This window comes from Sturnira hondurensis, unplaced genomic scaffold (assembly GCF_014824575.4).
Source record: "Sturnira hondurensis isolate 20B ecotype Veracruz unplaced genomic scaffold, ASM1482457v3 Scaffold0004068, whole genome shotgun sequence".
NCBI lineage: Eukaryota > Metazoa > Chordata > Mammalia > Chiroptera > Phyllostomidae > Sturnira > Sturnira hondurensis.
In genome coordinates this window covers 6635844-6654494 of record NW_028076699.1, presented here as the reverse complement: position 1 = coordinate 6654494, position 18651 = coordinate 6635844, and the positions used below count along the sequence as shown (strand labels likewise).

At 39.5% G+C, this 18651-nt stretch overlaps 1 protein-coding gene across 8 annotated transcripts in view; it reads left to right on the top strand.

The window, feature by feature from the left end:
- The window catches only part of OSBPL9 (oxysterol binding protein like 9), a 132905-nt gene that overhangs the window by 104192 nt on the left and 10062 nt on the right, over positions 1-18651 (top strand). For all 8 annotated transcript variants that reach the window (XM_037043299.1, XM_037043298.1, XM_037043297.1 and 5 more), the window contains 5 exons: positions 867-968; positions 5249-5408; positions 11886-11998; positions 12316-12434; positions 16617-16702. In XM_037043299.1, coding sequence (XP_036899194.1) covers positions 867-968; positions 5249-5408; positions 11886-11998; positions 12316-12434; positions 16617-16702 — 580 coding nt within the window. The remainder of the gene's footprint in view (positions 1-866; positions 969-5248; positions 5409-11885; positions 11999-12315; positions 12435-16616; positions 16703-18651) is intronic.

Here is an 18651-nt window from a genome sequence, read left to right as displayed (position 1 = left end):
ATTTTTTATATTGGGGCTTTTTAAGTACAATGAAAGGGCTTTTGATTTTCCAAGTGAGTTAGAAAACAAACATAATTTCCAAGACCTGGGTTAGCGGATGGGACAGAATCCTGCGACTCAGGATTTTTGGCTACCAAGGAAAACAGTGTACCTTGATCTGTTGAGATAATCCAGAAATGTTCTATTTTAGGATATTCTTTATGGCTCTGAACAATACAAATGGTTTTTTCCATGGTGGACTTTAAGATACTAAGAAAGGGAAGAATGAAATATGTGATGTCTACCAATTAAATAGACTTGTGTATTTTAAGTATAGAGTAATAAATAGTATTTTTTTAAATGGGCAGAAGAGGGCTTAAGGCCAACACCCAACCATACTGGTTCCTTTTACTTTTTGTTGCATCCCACATATCTGTGATCTCAGTGATGATACAGTTAAGTCAGAAATTGTACGGGAAAAAAGAAAAGGCTTTTAAAAAATATTTGTGAATATAAAAGCCTTTTGTGAATTTTAATATATCCTTAAGAGAATGAGCCGATATCATCTCTCATGGACTGAGGAGGCGATACTCTGCCTCATTTCGGATTTTATGTGGTTTGATGCTTGGAAACACTTTATAATCAGAAGTGTTTGGTGGTTTTACACAACAGTTGTACTGAGGAATTGGCCTACCCTGACTAGTCCCGTGAGATCCTGCCTCTCGAGTTTAAAGGAGAATGGGATGTCAGAAAGGACTAGCATGGAATTGACTTAATGAAATATAGTTAGACATTACTTTAGGCTTTTGAATTCCATACAAATGCAATTAACAGGGTTGTGTTTGGGCTCTTTCTCTTAACTTATTTCACCTGTTCAAATCTCCTAGAACCTGCTCAGCTGTGTAAGTCAGAGCAGCGCCCATCTTCCCTACCGGTTGGACCTGTACTAGCTACCTTGGGACATCAGACTCCAACACCAAATAGTACAGGTACAGACTTAATATAAATCTTCTACGTCTCATGACTCCCTGTTTACATTTAAGATTTGTATTTGACTACTGATGGGGAAAAGGTTGAAGAAATGTGTTGTATCTTTCTGTTGGAGATAGCATAGTTTCATCATTACAGTTCCATATATGAAGTGGTTAACTTTGTGACTGAACCAGAAGCTTTAGTAGTAATTATAGTTTAAATAGAATATTGCAGGATTTTATTCTTTTGTTTACCATATGGTTTATTTTGAAGATTGACTCAAGTTAGATTTGTTTACATTCTTAGAAATCAGAAAATAGGGAAGTAGAGAGAGAACGAAAGCTGAAAGTCCTCTTTACTCTCTTTCTTTCTCTGTGTGCATGCGTGTACACATTGTGTACATTGTATACTTGCATTGTGTGTCTTTACTGTTGTTTTATTTTAACCTAAAGAGATCTTGCATTTCTTGGCTTTCTCTTTTCGTCTACCAGAAAACACTTGTAGAATGTTCTTTCCATATCCATGTGGTTAGGTAGGTCTGAAACATTCTTTTTACAGCTGCCAGAGCAGGTATTCTGCTTTTTCCACTGATGGACATTTAGGTTGTTCCCAATCATTTTCCTATTATTAGCAAAACTTAACTGAGATATCCTTGTACAGCAAATTTTAGCACAAGGGGATGAAAGGGGACTACACACTAAACCTGACAAGCTCAGGGGAGGCCTGCATGGTGGCCCTGTATACTCAGAAACCAGGAGTGATGTCATAGGATGGTCTGAACAAAAAAATCCCTCACAGCCAGTCATGGTAGGTAGTTGCATCCTAGACCTGTGGCTTCCTTGACAAAGGTCAGTCTTTACCTTAAGGCAGAAGCCTGTCATTGTCTTTTAGCATCTAAGATAGCATAGCTTTGGAATGTCAGAGTAATCGCTTTTCTAGACCCCACAGGGCACCCTCACCCTGGGTACCCCAGAACCCCTCGGTGCTATCTTGTTCCCCCCAACACCATCTCTGTGCTCTGTAATGTTGATAATTAACTGTCTCCTGCCCACCAGTGTGAAAGAAGTGTGTGTCTCTGTTTTACTCTATCCAGTCTCAGAGATTTCCCCACTTTGCTTCCTCCCACTCCCTTAGTCTGTTACTCATACTCATATTGGTAGATTTCATATAATCTTCCCATGTCTTCTTTGATTCTGTTGTGTAAAATAAAATAAGCAGCAAAACTGCCATTCTCCAGAGCATTTTCTCAGTCGGTTGAGGTTTTGCTTCCTGGCGATTGTTGTCAGTTTGATTCAAATAAACTCATAAAAATTATATATAGATTTGGACGTTTCTTACATTTACACATGTATGTGTGTGTGTGTGTGTGTTTTAAGGATGGATTTATTAGTCTTTCATATTGTTACCAGTTTTATAAGCAAAAAAGGGATACTTCATTTTAGTTTGCATTTTTTAATTCATTTAGACTTATGGTCTTTATTTTTTCTCTAGTTTACAGAGATGCTCCCAGTGTTAGTATTAGATTGATTTCTTGTTTTAAAATGAAATACAGTCCTTGACCAGTATGGCTCAGTTGGCTGGGCATTGTCCTGCACGCCAGAGGGTCAGGGGTTCGATTCCTAGTCAAGCACATGCCTGGGTTGAGAGTTCCATCCTCTCTTTCACTTTCTCCCTCCCTTCTCCTCTCTCTAAACATAAATAAATAAACTGTTCGAAAAAGTTAAGTGAAATAGGTACACGTTGAGTTACCTGTCAGCCAAACTCAAGGCAGCAGTTAGTGCTCTGGTCCCAGTTACTCCTGGAGGCCAGAACGGAAGCTGTTCCCGAGGAGGCTGGGGCTGGGCTGCTGCAGTCACTCCACAGGTTTCTGTCCTGGGCAGAACTTCCACTGTGGAATGATGAAAAATTACCTTGTGATTTCAGCCTGCTTTGAAATTTGAATTAGTGAAGTGCTGATGCCATTACTTTGGTCTTTAATATTTAACAGCAGATGCCATCTGAACTTTGAAAGAAGGAAAACAACAGTAGATTGCTTATTTGAAGCTCTTGAAAATGCTGATAAGCAGTTTGAATAATGAGGTTGAAATGTTTTACTTGACTTTTTCTGTATTTCATTACCTTTGTCAACCTCTTGTTCATTTTAAAACCAGAATTTGGGTTTTATTTTGTTGATTATGTCAATTTTGAAACTAGAGCTAAAATTTGTTGAAAAAGATAGCATTCTTCTTTATGTACATTTACTTTACGATAATTATAAGTAATAATTTAAGGTAAGTTATTACAGAAGAAGATATTTCAAAAATATAACAGTAGCTGGATATAAAGAAATATTAAATTTTAATTTAGTATTGGGTTGGCCAAAAAGTTTGTTTAGTTTTTTCCATTAAGTAAAAAATGGAAATTTGTTTAGTTTTTTCCATTAAGTAAAGACACATTTTTCATTTTCACCAATAACTATTGATTTGGATATTTTGATTATGTCTCCTATCTCCTGCTATTGGCTTCTACTGGGTAGAGGCCAGAGGTGCTGCTAAATATCTTCCAGTGCATAGGACAGCCCCACAGCAAAAATTATTTGGTCAAAATGTCAGTAGTACCAAGAAACTTCACAAACCACTTTTGACATGTTCAATCAGTCACAGCACCTTCTCCATACACTGCACAAATCTTTTTTTGCATTTCAGTTGCAATTTTACCTTTCTTAAAATAATAAAGTATAATACACTGGAAATGTTGCCTGTCTTCTTCCGTAGCAAAATTATTTTGAATGAAGTTAAAGACATCTAACTAGAGCCATCATACAGAAAAAAACTAAATGAACTTTTTGGCCAACTCAGTACCTAATTTATGTCTTTTCTATTTTCAGCCTAATTTCTCCCTCTTTCCCACCTTTCTTTCCTTTGCCTCTCTCACTAATACAAAAAAGAAATCATGGAACAATTGAGAAATGAGATAATACTCTTTTCTTTCATAAGGAAAACACAGTTCTTTTGTTTGCAGTTTCCACTCAAACTCATTTTCTTACTGGGTGCATTTTTAGTTGTGTGATCACCTGGAGTATTTTTATTTTAAACTTTTGTAATTCCTGGTCTCCCCTCTCCCCCATTTCAATAGGATATAGTTTCTCATTTATATTTTGCTGCTATTGGGGGCTTGGTGGTGGGGAGAGAATTGAAAGATTTTTTAAGACAAACTGTATTTGGAATTTTCATGAGAAGCATTACTATCTTTTTAGGCAGCAGACTTTTTATGTCTTTAAAATGTCTTTATAAACATGGCAACTGAATGGCAGGTGGCTGTGCTCATTAACCATTGAACCATGGACACGGGAATAGACTGGAAATGGACGTTTGGCTCTGGGTCTGTGAATGTTTAGTGCTGCTGTTCTTGTTTTTTTCTAGAAGTGTGGTCTTGGCCTAAGTTTCATCTCCAGCAGGGTCTGTAGCAGTTTGGCATAACTTGCCTGAGAGCCTTCAGGTGCTCAGTAAGCATTCGTTAAAGTGAGCCCAGCACTCCATTGTTCTGACTGTGCTTTTATTGTTACTACTTTATTACTAGACAGTGAACCAGGTGATCCTCACAAAGATTAGATGGTTGTCTTCTTTGTTTGCATCTCTGTTACTTTCCATTACCTTAGTTAGACTGTTGAGGAATAAATACAAATACGTTCTTCTTAGTAGCCCTGTTTTTCTCTGTCCCTGAGCTCAGGGCACCTGATTTAGATGTAGGTGGAAAAGAGATGAGGAGTCGGGATGATGAGTGCTCAGGGCTGTGTGCAGAGTTTCTGTGTTTTTCATGTGACTTCCAGAACACTGGCGAAAAAGAACGATGCCCTGACTGCTATGTAACAGTCGTGTGCTCTCTGATAATCTTCCATTTTGTGTTCCCTTTGGCTCAGTGCTGCATATTCAAGGTGTCTGGATCTACTGTATTAAAATAAGGGTGCTTGCTTCCCTCTGCTGCTGGGTGTCTACTGTGGGACTTCCAACACCGGAATTCACACACCATGACTATAATCAAAAGGGCTCCCTTCCGGATGTTACAGATAATCAGAGAATTGGGAACATAGCAGTTTTTTCATTTATTTAAAAGACTTTGTCCCACTCTATAATGTAACTTGCTTTTTCTCTTTATCTAGTTTAAATGCGAATTTTCTTTACAAATAGTGTAAGGACTTCTACCAAGTTAGCTAGACCCTTTCTTGATTTTATAAAGATCTGCGTTGACCTTATCTTTCTAATTGCTTCCCCTTTATTACCAACTTTGTCCTCTAATTAAAACCTTTTTAACTCCCTAGGCAGTGGACACTCACCACCTAGTAGCAGTCTGACTTCTCCAAGCCATGTCACCCTGTCTCCAAACACAGTCCCCGAGTTCTCCTATTCTAGCAGCGAAGACGAATTCTATGATGCTGATGAATTTCATCAAAGTGGCTCATCCCCAAAGCGTTTAATAGAGTAAGTAGATGAACTAAGTTTGTATCTAAACGACTCTCCTGATTTTTAAGAATGTAGTTTCATTTTGAGACTGGTGTTAATGACAGATTCCTTTATAAGTTATTATATTAAAAAGTTGTTTTTTAAATTGACTTACTGAGCGAAGCCAGTTCTATGAGAATGTTGGTTTTCCTTCTGACTTAATTGAAATGGAATAAATGAGCATTGCTATAGTAATATGCCAGTATTGTGGAGCTCTGGGCATTATTTCTATAGTACCAACATTAGGAGTGGGTCAAACAAGAGTTAGTAAGCAAGGGAGTATTAAATGAGGTTGCCATTGCTTGTTTTCGTATTAGTATGAAGAACTGTAGTAGGTGGAGGGGTGATACAGTGACGAAAAAAGACCTCAGTGAACTCTGTAATCTTTTGGGGGAAGAAAGAGGCATTTATAATGTAATGGAATAACATGCTATGGTAAGAATAAGCACAGAAAGGTACGGGAGCACTTTTAAGTCCTGAGAAGTCAGGGAAAGATTCACAGGGGAGGGGAAGGTATATGATCCTGAGGTTAGATGTGGATGAGTAGAGAGAAGGGGCATGGGGGTTAGAGGAGGGGGAAATGGAAATGTTCTCATGGAGATGGAACCCTGTTCAGAAAGGTCTAGAGGCCCTGGTCCAGTAGCTGAGTTGGTTAGAGCATTGTACTGGTATGCCAAGGTCGCTGGTTTGATCCCTGGTCAGGGCACACACGAGAATCAACCAGTGAATGTGTAACTGAGTGGAACGACAAATTGATGTTCCTCCCTCCCCCTCCCCCCTCCCCCCACCTTCCCCTCTTTATAAAGCAATTAANTATGATCCTGAGGTTAGATGTGGATGAGTAGAGAGAAGGGGCATGGGGGTTAGAGGAGGGGGAAATGGAAATGTTCTCATGGAGATGGAACCCTGTTCAGAAAGGTCTAGAGGCCCTGGTCCAGTAGCTGAGTTGGTTAGAGCATTGTACTGGTATGCCAAGGTTGCTGGTTTGATCCCTGGTCAGGGCACACACGAGAATCAACCAGTGAATGTGTAACTGAGTGGAACAACAAATTGATGTTCCTCCCTCCCCCTCCCCCCTCCCCCCCACCTTCCCCTCTTTATAAAGCAATTAAAAATTATTTTAAAATAAAGAAAGGTCTGTAGTCAGGGGAAGCTTGGTTGGCTGTGGCTATAGCGTAAGTTACGGTGAGAGGTTTAGAAAAAAAGATAAGAGTTTGAGGGCCAAGTCTTGAAAGAGTCCTTTAGCCTTTTATCAGTGATAGAGTTGTTAGGTCTACATTAAAAAAAACAACAACAACAAATTTGCTGAAATACTGTAGAATTGAGTGCAGTGGATCTACCTAACAGTTAGGGAGACCAACCAAAACTGGGTAGTCAGTTGAGAAATGTTGATAATGTGAGCCAAGGTAAATAGCCTGGGAAATGCATGGATTCCAGAGATAGTAACCAGGAAGATTTTGGCAGGTGTTGATGATAGGTTTTCCATTATTAGAAAATATTTTATCCACCCTGGCTGGTGTAGCTCAGTGGACTGAGCGCAGGCTTGTTAACCAAAGAATCACGGTTCAATTCCCAGTCAGGGCACATGCCTGGGTTGCAGGCCAGTTCCCAGCAGGGGATGCACAAGATGTAACCATACATTGATGTTTCTCTTCCTCTCTCCTTCCCTTCCTCTCTAAAGATAAATAAATAAAATCTTTAAAAAAAAAAAGAAAATATTTTATCCCATGGAGTCAAAGTTAGATATGTACTGTTGTACAGAAAAGGCTTTTACAAGTAGAATTATTTACACAAATGCTGATAAACAGAATACTTCTTAGCCCATTTGATATAAATAGATTGCTGTGGTTAAGACTTTGGATTCTGGAATCTCAGAAAGAATAGGTTCTTTATTTGTTTTGCCTCAAAGGTGTGTGATCTTGATCAAATTATTCAGTCTGTGTAATCCTCAGTTTCATAGTTTCAACTTCAAGGGGTCATTGCTAACATTTAAATGAGAGAAAGGTCTGTCAAGTGCATAATAGACTGTCTGGCATGTAATAGGCACTCACTAAGTATCCGCTGTCACTGAAAGCAAATTAACGGTTATTTGCTTTCATGTTCTGTGTTTGTTGTAGATACAGTTGGCTCAATTTTGGTTGGGCGTTTTTTTCTAACTCTGCTGCTTTCTCAGGAATCGGTACTATTGTTATACCTTGGGGGTTTGCTCTGTAAGACATTACACATTTGGAAATGATTGTATGTGAATTTGTAAGCTCAGTACCATCAGCTAGTCAGTCCTTAGACCTTGAACTTGAACTTTGGTTTCTTTTAAAAAGAAATACTATGTAGGAACCTAGTACATGGAATAAGTAATACAATATTGACATATAATTTCATAATAACAGCCCAAAACCTGAAAATTTACAAAAAAATGTATTGGCTCAGGAAGTTTTCTAGTGGATCAAATTCACTTTTTCAATGTGGAAAGAGTGAAATATACATGATCTAGGTGAACATGTACTTTTAAGACTTGACTCTTCAGCCTTGGCTGGTGTGGCTCAGTGGATTGAGCACTGGCCTGTGAACCAAAGGATCACAAGTTCGATTCCCAGTCAGGGCATGTGCCTGAGTTGCAGACCAGGTCCCCAGTAGGGGGCATGCAAGACACTTGAGTCTTTAGTTAAGGACAATAAATTTGAACCCGCAACTGAATACGTCCAGTTTAGCAGAAAGGGTTTGGTGTGTGTAGTATATCGGTTTCTTAATGTGTGTGGGAAACAAACCAAGGAGAAACCATTAGTAGTAGTTTCCAGTGAAAACTTTGCACTTTAACTTCTAAACTTTTTTTTTTTATGATAGTGGGGTTAAAAAAGGAAAGAAGAATTTGGATGAAAATTCAAAACTACAGGTTATTGATTTTGTTTTGAAGTGTTCATTGTTTTAGTTACACAGAATTAAGGGGAATTTCTTACACCGAACATTAGCTGTTATTCTAAACAATATATAATCGAATATCAAAATGGACTCCTCTGTCCTCTAGAACAGCGATTTTCAACAAGTGTGCCATAAGAATTTTTCAAACATTCAATACCTGACTATTTAGTCAGGGGCACCGACCTCTTTTTTCTTAGATTGTCAAAAAAAACGACAAACAGCCAACACAACAATAGCTGTCTGATGTGAATGAATCAGAATTATACCTATTTCTTTTTGTCAGATGAGCAAAAAATAGATTTTTGGGTGTGCTGCCGAATTTTAGTAATTAATTTATGTGTGCCATGAGATGGAAAAGGTTGAGAATCACTCCTGGAAGCATCTGTGTAACTATATTTAGTAAAAGCTCCCTTGTAATCATCATTGATAGCTAATCTTTGGCCCCGGTTTCAGAGCCTCAGTTTTCCTGAAATTTTTATGAAATAAAAATTAAAAAATGCTTACTTCTGGTACCGGTAACAGGCGAGTCTGTAGAGTGTCACCTGCTGTCCTCCTTAGTCCTTCCTATGCCGGGCTCTGCGCTACGCCGGGCTCCCCGCTACGCCGGGCTCCCCCGTGCCCACCGCTTAACAAACACCCTCACAAACGCGCTGTGTGAAGGGGTCCAGAGTGCAATTCTTGCCTGACTGTCCCACTCTAGGTTTCTCATCTCCCTCACTTTCACTCCTTAGTGACCCTCTCCAGATGCCCAAACTGATGGGGACCACCGATGTCCAGCACACTGTTTATTGGCTTTTTTGGTTGGGATTTTTTCCTAAAGATTTTATTTACTTATTTTTAGACAGAAGGGAAAGGAGGGAGGAAGAGAGGGAGAGACATCAATGTGTGGGTTGCCTCTCGCATGACTCCCACTGGGAACCTGACCCACAACCCAGGCACATGCCCTGACTGGGAATCAAACTAGTGACCCTTTGGTTCACAGGCTGGCGCTCAATCTGCTGAGCCACACCAGCCAGGGCTTTAGGGTTTTTTAATGGGGATTTATATAGCCCTTCAAATTTGGGTATGCTGGCTCCAGGTTTCTATTATCTTCTAACCAGAACCTGTTCACATAGTATTTTCTATATACAGAGGACTGACTTAATGGAGATTTTCAGCTGCACAAATGGTGGGCACCCCTACCACCCTCCCCACCCCCCGCTTCCGCGTTGTTCAGGATCAACGGTATATATGTTCTCTACCTGTCCTGAGCTTGTGAAACCTGCTGAATCATCAGCTGCTACCACTAATTTTCTAACTCCCAGGTCATGTGTCTGTCTACTGTGTGTTTTCTTTCTCTCTCTCTCTCTCTCCTTGAAAGCTAAAGTCCTTTCACTGCTCAGTTTCTCAAGACCTGTAGTGATGGTAGCTACGTTATTGACCAGTATGGCTTTTTATACCCTTATATGGTATAAAGATGATGATGTGTTGAAAAGAACTGGTGCTTTGAAGCCAGACATGGACTTGAAATGGCTCTACTACTAATCAGCTGTGTGACTTCGGGCTGGTCATCGAACCTCTGGGCATCTGTATATGATGAGAATAATTGTGTCTTGGCCTTGGCCAGGTGGCTCAGTTGGTTGGATTGTCAGCATGTGGGAGAAAGGCAGCCAATCAGTGCTTCTCTCTTTCTCTCTCTCTCTGCCTGGCCCCCCTCCCTCTCTCTAAAATCATTAAGTGTATCCTTGGGCAAGGATTAAAAAAAAAAAGAATCATGTCTACCTTATAGGGTGGTTATGGATTCTCTTGGAACTTTAATTAAGTTTGGTTGGTTGATTTACATTTTTGGTTTAATTTATTCATGATCTTATTATTTAATTCTATATAAGATAGCCCATTGAAAATAATTTTTTTTGTCTTGAGAACAAGATAATTTCTGAAATGGGTGAGAGCTTACCCCATTTTTTTTCCTTTTTCCATTCTGACCTTCATTTGGCGACGTTTCTAATCCAAGTGCGGAGGAAGAACACAGCACCAAAGGTTCGGGAAGAGCTGACCTTTGCAGATATATCTAAAACAAGATTTTCATTTTAAAGGCTTTGGGATTTTTAGATGAACTGATTTAAAAGATTGACTCTATTTAATAACGTATTAAAGGGCCACAAAAACATCTTGAAAATTTTCATGTAGCTCTTTCACATAATTTGATTTCTCTTACCTGGGTCTTTACTCATATTTTCCATTGTGTCTTCAAACTGGTGAGGTAAACATTAGGTAGAGTACCTTGTGGTGAATGCTACTAATAATACCTAAGAATTTTTGAAAAATATATTAAAAGAAGGTAGGTAGCTAAGACAGACTATACTTAAATTAGAATATATATGTTCTAGTATTAAAATACTCTCATAATAGGCGAAGCACAGAGGATTTTTAGGGTAGAGAAGATTTACAATACTAGAATGGTGGAAATTTGTATTGTACATTGTTGAAGTCAGTGGAAGGTACACCCCCAAGAGTGAGCCCTGATGTCAACTGTGGGCTTTGAGTGGTGATGACGGGTCAGTTTAGGTTCATCGGCCATTACTCTGCTGCGTGGTGTCGGTGGTGGGTGAGGTAGAGCGAATGGGAACTTCCTGCGCAGGTTTGCTGTGAACCTAAAACTAAACTACTCTAAAAAAGTAAAGTTTATTATGAAATAAAAAATAGAAAGAAGGTAAGCAATCAGAGCAAGCTATGTTTAAATTACAGTACATATGTTTCACACCCATAATTTTGTAGTGAAATTCTGGTTGTATGTGTGTTTCATTTTATTAATTATATAATAGAAAATTATTATATAATTAATTTTAGCAGTGTGAGAAATTTGGTTTCTGTTTTTGTACGTACTAAGTGAACTCTGCCTTTGATTATTCTTTCATACACAAGTACTAGTCCTCAGTGAGTTATGTTCACAGGTGTGATAGTGTAATAAAGGAAGCTTTTTTAGACCCTGTTAACCAATTCGTAATACCAGTTACCATAAATTTATTTGTAAAAATAATACATTGTTTTATTTTGTAATCTCAGATGCATCTTTTGATGACTGGGAAGGGTGTTAGTACCAATGTGGACTTTTATCAAAGGATCTCAAAATTATAGACAAGACATCTTTTTGAGACTTAAGTAAACAGACTTGCCATTTTTGAGGTTTTGGAAATTGTTACCAAGGATTATGACATATCTACATTTGTACATTGTAGTAACAAAATCATAGAATAACTCTAGTTTTAAACTTAGACGAAGTAGCAAAATTAATTTTTGATGATTTTCAGCGTGGCTTGGCTGAGCACACGCTATGCAAAAAGCATAAGACAAGAGACCTGGTTGTCATACTTCAGTCTCGGAATGGGAGTGACGGGAAGAGCGTTGGAAAGCGTATATATCTGTACAACCAGCCAACTCTGAGAGTCTAGTTTGCCAGCTGATTGTATTAGCTTTTCAGGAGCGTTGTAGGCTGACATCTTACTGTGATTCTAAACTGCTTTCTGAAAAGACTTGAGAAGGTGACTTGTGTTTTTGTAGTTCCTCTGGGTCTGCCTCCGTCTTGACCCACAGCAGCTCGGGAAATAGTCTGAAGCGTCCAGACACCACAGAGTCGCTTAATTCTTCCATGTCCAATGGAACAAGTGATGCTGGTAAGTGACCTTTGAGAATTTAACTTTTTTCTTAAAACATTTGTTTGGGGGAATAAAAAGTGTGCCCTGGCCAGGTAGCTCAGTTGGGTAGAACATCGTCCCAGTTGCAGGTTTGATCTCTGGTCAGACACACACAGCAAGCAGCCAATGAGTGCGTGCATAAGTGGGACAACAAATCAATCTCTCTTTCCCCCTCTCTCTAAATCAGTAAATTAAAAAAAGTTTTTAATTAAAAAAAGAGAAAAAAGTTGTAATACTGGTAGCAACACAGATTGGCCCATTTGAACACGAGCCTAAGAGGATCTGCTTTGTTTTAGACCTTTTCGATTCCTATGATGATAGAGATGATGAAGGGGAGGCGGGGTCCGTGGAAGAGCACAAGAGCGTTATCATGCACCTCTTGTCACAGGTCAGGCTTGGAATGGATCTCACTAAGGTAAGAACCAGAGTTGGCATTTGTCCCGAGTCTTAATGTGTATGTGTGGATTCTTGGTGACTGTGTGGCGAGTGTGCCTGCAAATACAGTACAAATAACATAACTTTTGTTTATACTTTTGTTGTGATTTAATATGTATGTAGATGAATAAACTGAACATCTTTATAAGTGAGTGAAATAAGTAAAGCTAGAATAATTTCACAAAGATAGTATGGATGGTTTAAGGTTTGGATTTTACTAAGGGGAGACAAGGAATAGTATTGGGTTTGGTTAGAGGTTTGGATGAAAACTACAGCAGTGTAGTATGCACAGAATCACAGTGACCAGAGTTCTGACTTTGGGATGGGAGGGCCTGCCTCTGCTATTAGCAGACCGGGTGACCTTGAGCAAGTCCCTTCTTCTGTGAGCTTTAGGTTTTTCATACGCAAGATGGACAAACAGTGACTGAATTCACTGAGTTGTAAGGGTTAGAACAGGTGATGAATGGGAAATTGTGTGGCACACATTCAGCCATCCAAGAATTGTGTTCTGGACTTGAATTTGAATTTAATCTTGGGGCTCCAAAGAAAGTGCTCGTTTGATTAGGTAACTGGGCTGTGGGTACCTTAGTATACATCTGCCACTGCGCTGGAAGCCTCATCCTTTCACTTAATTCTCACCACAAAGTAGGTGTTACTGTTTAACCATTTTATAGATGAGGAAACTAAAACACATGGAGGCTAAGTAACTTGGCCAAATCCCATTAAGTGGCAAAGCTGAGATTCAGATGTGGTCTGTGATTTCAAAACTACAGTTTTTTCACTGCTTCCCCTTGTCTGAAAGAATTGAGCTGCAAGAGCTTTCATGTTGGTTATTCTGCCCAGCTTCAGAAAGTTAATAAAATTTAATATTCTTACTTTTGTTGTGAGAAAGTCAAACTATAGTCTTTGTCAGTAGTGAGCTTCATTTTGGTTTTGGATTTTGAGAGTAATTAGGAAAAAAGGAATCCTTAAGTACTTTCTAATAAGTGTCTATAATAAAAATTTTTACCCCAAATCCAGATGAGAACACAAACACAAGGGGAACATTAACTTGTGGAACTCACATACTTGCTAGGAGTGTTCTAAATGAGAAAATATTTGCAGGAGTTTGCCCGAGTAATGTTTCAGTGGTCATTAGATTGCAGAATTGCTGGAGTAGAATTGTCACTTCAAATTTGAAAGTTACAGCTTCATTTTAGATGTCGACATCTGGAGTCTTTCTTTTTGGCATCATGTACCTTGGTTGGTTTTTGTCTTCAGTTATGGAAGACCCATCCAAAGGCAACTCAAATGATACTAGGTTTATTGTCTCCCACAATGAGGAGCCCAGAAGTAGAGAAGTTCCAGGACTGACTAATTGGATGATGTGAGAAAGGACCTACTTTCCTTCGGTCTCTGCTCTGCTCTCCTTCGCGTGTGGACTTTGCACTCAGGCAGTCTCCTCATCCTTGCAGAATGCCGCCACACTTCCTTCCAGTCAGCGCATCCTTATACAGAAGTGTCAAGGGGCAGAAGATAATTTCTGTTTGTGGGATTTTGTTGTCGTTATTAGGAAAGACATTCTTTTGCAGAGGTGGCCCATCAGGCTTCCAGTTGACTCTCATTGACCAGAGCTAGGCACGTTGTCCATGCCTAAACCAGTCGCTGTCAAGGGAGGGCAAATGATTGGTTTGGAGTAATCCGCCTTTATGCCTTGAGATCCAGGAGGCCCCGGGACACTCGCAGCAGCCGATGGCCAGACCCTAAACAGGATCTGGGTCTGTTACTAGGGTGGTGGCAACCAAAGCATCTGCCACAATGGTCATTTTCACCTCTCATGGTGTCCTCTGCCAGGGAGTCCACGTTTGGCTCTGTCACTGCTAAAAGCTTGTTATTTTATGAATGATACTAAAATTTTTTCCAAATGTGTTAAAAAATAGCTATTTTAGAAATCTTTGTTGGCACAAATAAATGGTTCTTATTGCCAAAAGATGCTGAAATTTTTATTCCTTTTATGCATTCCATAGTTATAGTGATGCCTTCAATTGGTATCATTCTATTTATAAAAAAAATTCTCAGTTCAGATACTTTCTAAAAAAAGTTATTTTCCAAATACCTTGTAGTGTTAGGACATACCATAAAGTCATATCCCATTTACCTCACTCACTCTTCAAAACAACCTATGATAGGAGCAGGGAATGTGATTATCCTCCATGTGCAGAAACTTAAAGAGAAGTTGAGTTAATTTTCTGGGGCCTCCTCCCACCTAAGAAGTGATGAAATGAGGACTGGAACCCAGCTTTCATCGCTGATCCAGCTGTTTGACATGCGTCAGTATAGTGCCAAAAACCTGAAAATTTTAAGTGAGAAAAAAAATTTTCCTTGATTATACATCAAATCAAGTTTTATGTTTTTTGGCCAGTTCTTCTTTTTTGAATTGCCTGTTCAGTTCTAAGAGCTGCTTATATACTAAAAGTATTTACCCCTGTTTTGTTCTTCAGCGTTCTTACTTGATTTATAATTTCTCTGTTCTCTAAGAAGTTGCACCAAATCAGCACATAAGTTTATCTGCTAGTCTTTTTTTTTTTTAAGGATTTTATTTATTTATTTGTCTTTAGAGGGAAAGGAGAGAGGGAGAGAAACATCAATGTATGGTTGCCTTTTGTGCGTCCCCTGCTGGGAGTTGGCCTTCAGGGAACTGGACTACAACCCAGGCATGTGCCCTGACTGGGAATCGAACCGCGATCCTCTGGTTCGCAGGCCCGCGCTCAATCCACTGAGCTACACCAGCCAGGGCTATCTGCTAGTCTTAACCATATTTATGATTATGAACATACATGTTCTGTGGAAGGAAAATATTTACTTAAATTTACACTCTGAAGTGTAATAGTTAACACAGCCATTGTAACTTAGCCTTCCAAGCTGTGCCCCATCAGCACTGGTCGTTACCCAGCCCCGTCAGTCCACTGGTCAGTTTCTGTCACACCCGTTTCCTGTCTCCATGTCCTTTCCCCCTCTCATCTTCATGTCCTAGTCTTCTGTTTCCTCCTCCTCTTATGACAGCCTTAACTCTTCTCTGGGTTGTTTGTCTAGTGCCACCTCACAGCTCTGCTCTCATTCTGGTCCCCCACACAGGACATGATCCTCCCCACCCCTGAGCATCTCTTGTGTGCTATTGTCATATTCCATTTAAAATTTAAATGCTGGTGTCATTATCTCGTACTGGCCTTTGCCTCCTTCGTGGCATCTAACACAGGATCCTGAATAGAGTAGATACTGAGTGATTACTACATTTAAAGGAATGTTTGCTTGATACGGTTCTCTGCTTCTCTGATACATAATTTATAATCTGATACACATTTTGAAAACTCTTCTTTCATTCCCTAATGAAATTCTTTTTTATTGGTTATTCCTCATCCATCTCATTCCTTCTTCCCATATTTCATTTTTTAAATCGTATTAACTTTCTCCTCTACTACAGTCCCAGCCCCTCAGCACTTTGATCCATGGGCTCAGCCCCATGGTAGAGTTTGTTGATTTCCATCCTTATTCTCCTCATCCTTTTGTTTATTCCTTCAATTGCTCATATAAAAATTTCTTGCTGCGTCATACTAGCGGAGAATACAAGTGTGGTCCTTGTGTTCCAGGAACATGTCAGTTACTTGAGGACACATTTGTAAATAGATACATTTCCTAGGGCACCTGATGACCACAGAGAAGCAGAGAGGAAAGTGCACACACGCCCCCACCAAGTCAGAGGGACTCACAGTGCAGTGAGGAAATTTCTCCCTCTCTTTGAGTGAAATAGTGATGGCATCTCTTCACAACAGGAGTGTTGCACAATTCAGCAAGCTAGTGTGTGTGTGATTCCCCAGTGGGTAGTAGGCACCCAGAGCTTGTCTCGAGCGGAGTGTCGTCGCACTGATCCAGGGAGCTAAAGGCAGGCTGCACAGCGGGAGTGACTTTGAACATTTCAGGCCTCTTCCCTGTTTTTTTCTGCTGGGCAGGATAATGGGCATTTCTGAATCAGAACAGTTTGGAGCGTAGGTATCAGCAGCATGCCTGGGCAGAATTTGGTGGGTGTTATGTGAGTAGAATGAGTTTTGTATTTTTCAGCTGAGTAGCAATCTGTTTCTCTGTAGTGGAATTTGTTCCTCAAGGGCCCAATGTGTATGTTTTTCAGGTAGTTCTTCCAACATTTATTCTTGAAAGAAGATCTCTTTTAGAAATGTACGCAGACTTTTTTGCACATCCGGACCTGTTTGTGAGGTATTTGACTGAACATAGTAGTTTCTAATTTTTAAAGATTTTAGCCAACAGTTTTCTGCCTTTGAAGCATAGATAGATTCCCTTTTACTTTTTAAACACTTCTGGGGAAAAGTGGCATTGACTGTTTTGTTTACATTAGGTGCCTGTTAGTTTGCTTAGGTTATATGGTGGCAATGTTGTTGCCCAACAACACTTTAGAAACCTTGAGACCCCGTTAACAGGTAGCCAGTATTTACAGAGCCAAGTCTGTAAGCTTATTTGGCCCAGGTATTGGTGTTCACTGGTAAACTGTACTCTACATCCCGATGAAGTTCAGTTAACTGAGTTCACCCAACCTTTCTAAAGCGCCCACTGTCTCCCAAACAGTCTTAAGAGCTGGCGGGGGGAGCCAGTGTCTGCCCTTGAGGAGCTTACAGTTTAGTTTCCAGATTACAGACCGAATCATAAACTTTGAATGTAAAACTTACAGTACTAGATATATGTACAAAAGATAGAAGTCATCTAAAGGTGGAATTGATTTACAAGAAGCTGAGTTCACATTTCTTTTCAGTGGTAGCAGGACAATTTTCTTTGTGGGAGGATGTTGTAATCGGTCTTCTGTGATTGTATTTCTTGGCCTGGAGCTGTGGTTTGCTGAAGCCAGAGAGAAACCACGGAGGCTTCACAGTGGTGGGCACATTGGCCGACACTGATATGTGTTTTCTTCTCGAGGAAGATTTAAGAGAACCATTTAGCCAATTCCCAAAGGGAAGAATCTCAGTTAATACGACACTGTTTAGGTTAACACACAGTTGAAAAAATAAAATGTAAACATTTATGGGTAAGGTGCACATAAAGGTGCACAGTACCAGTTATTCATTAGCTACAGATTTGAGGTTTAGAGATAGTTTTTATGTATGAGAATTTAAACTTTGAGGTTCCTTAGAGGACCCACTTAAAAATACAAAAAAGTACAGGTAAAAAGCCAATAGATAAGACTAAATGGAATGCTAAAAATACTAAATTAAAAAGAAAGAATGGAAAAGGTAACAAATGGGACAAATAGAAAACAAATATTTAAATGGTGGAGTTAAACCCAACTATATCAGTAATGATACTAAATATAAAGAGCATACACATTCCATTTAAGAGTCATTTTCAGACTGGATAAAAATCTAGATCCACCTGTATGCTATTTGCGGGTGAGAGATTTTAAGTAGGAAGACGTGATTGGCTAAAAGCACCAGGAGGAAGAAAGGTCTGCAGAGCACTAAGCACAACAGTGCTGGTGTCACTGTGTTAGTTTGAGGCACAGGAGGTGGTTTTTAAGACCAAAATACTACGAGACGGATATTTCATGATTTTAAAAAGTGAATTTTTCGAAAATAAATAATAATCCCAAATGCATATGTACCTAATAACACAGCTCCAAAATACATGCAGCAAAAATTAACTAAACAAGAGAAATAGACAGTTGCACAGTCCTGTTTGGAAATTCCTCAGGAATTGATTGATTGAACAAGTAGCTCCCTGCGTGCACTTTCCCCACACTCAAGAAAACCAGTGAGGCTGTGGAAGATTCAGACAGTATTATCAATCAGCTTGACCCAAATGACCTTTGGGACACTACCAGTCTGTATGACGCACAGTCTTTCCAGGTGCACGTGGGATGCTCATCAGGACAGACCGTTACAGTAGGAAGACATAATACATGTAAGGTCACAGGAACCATACAAAGTGCGTTCTCTGACCATGACATGATTACATTGGGAATCGATAAGACAGATATATCTAGAAAACCTCTAACTATTTGGCAATGAAACAGTACACTTCTATGAAGTTCTAGAACAAGGAAGACTAATCTCTGGTACTAGGAACCAGAAATAGTGTTTGCCGCAGGTCGAGGGGTAGGGATTGCTTGGAAAGGGGACATTAGGAAACTTGGGTAATGGGAATGTTGTGTATGTTAA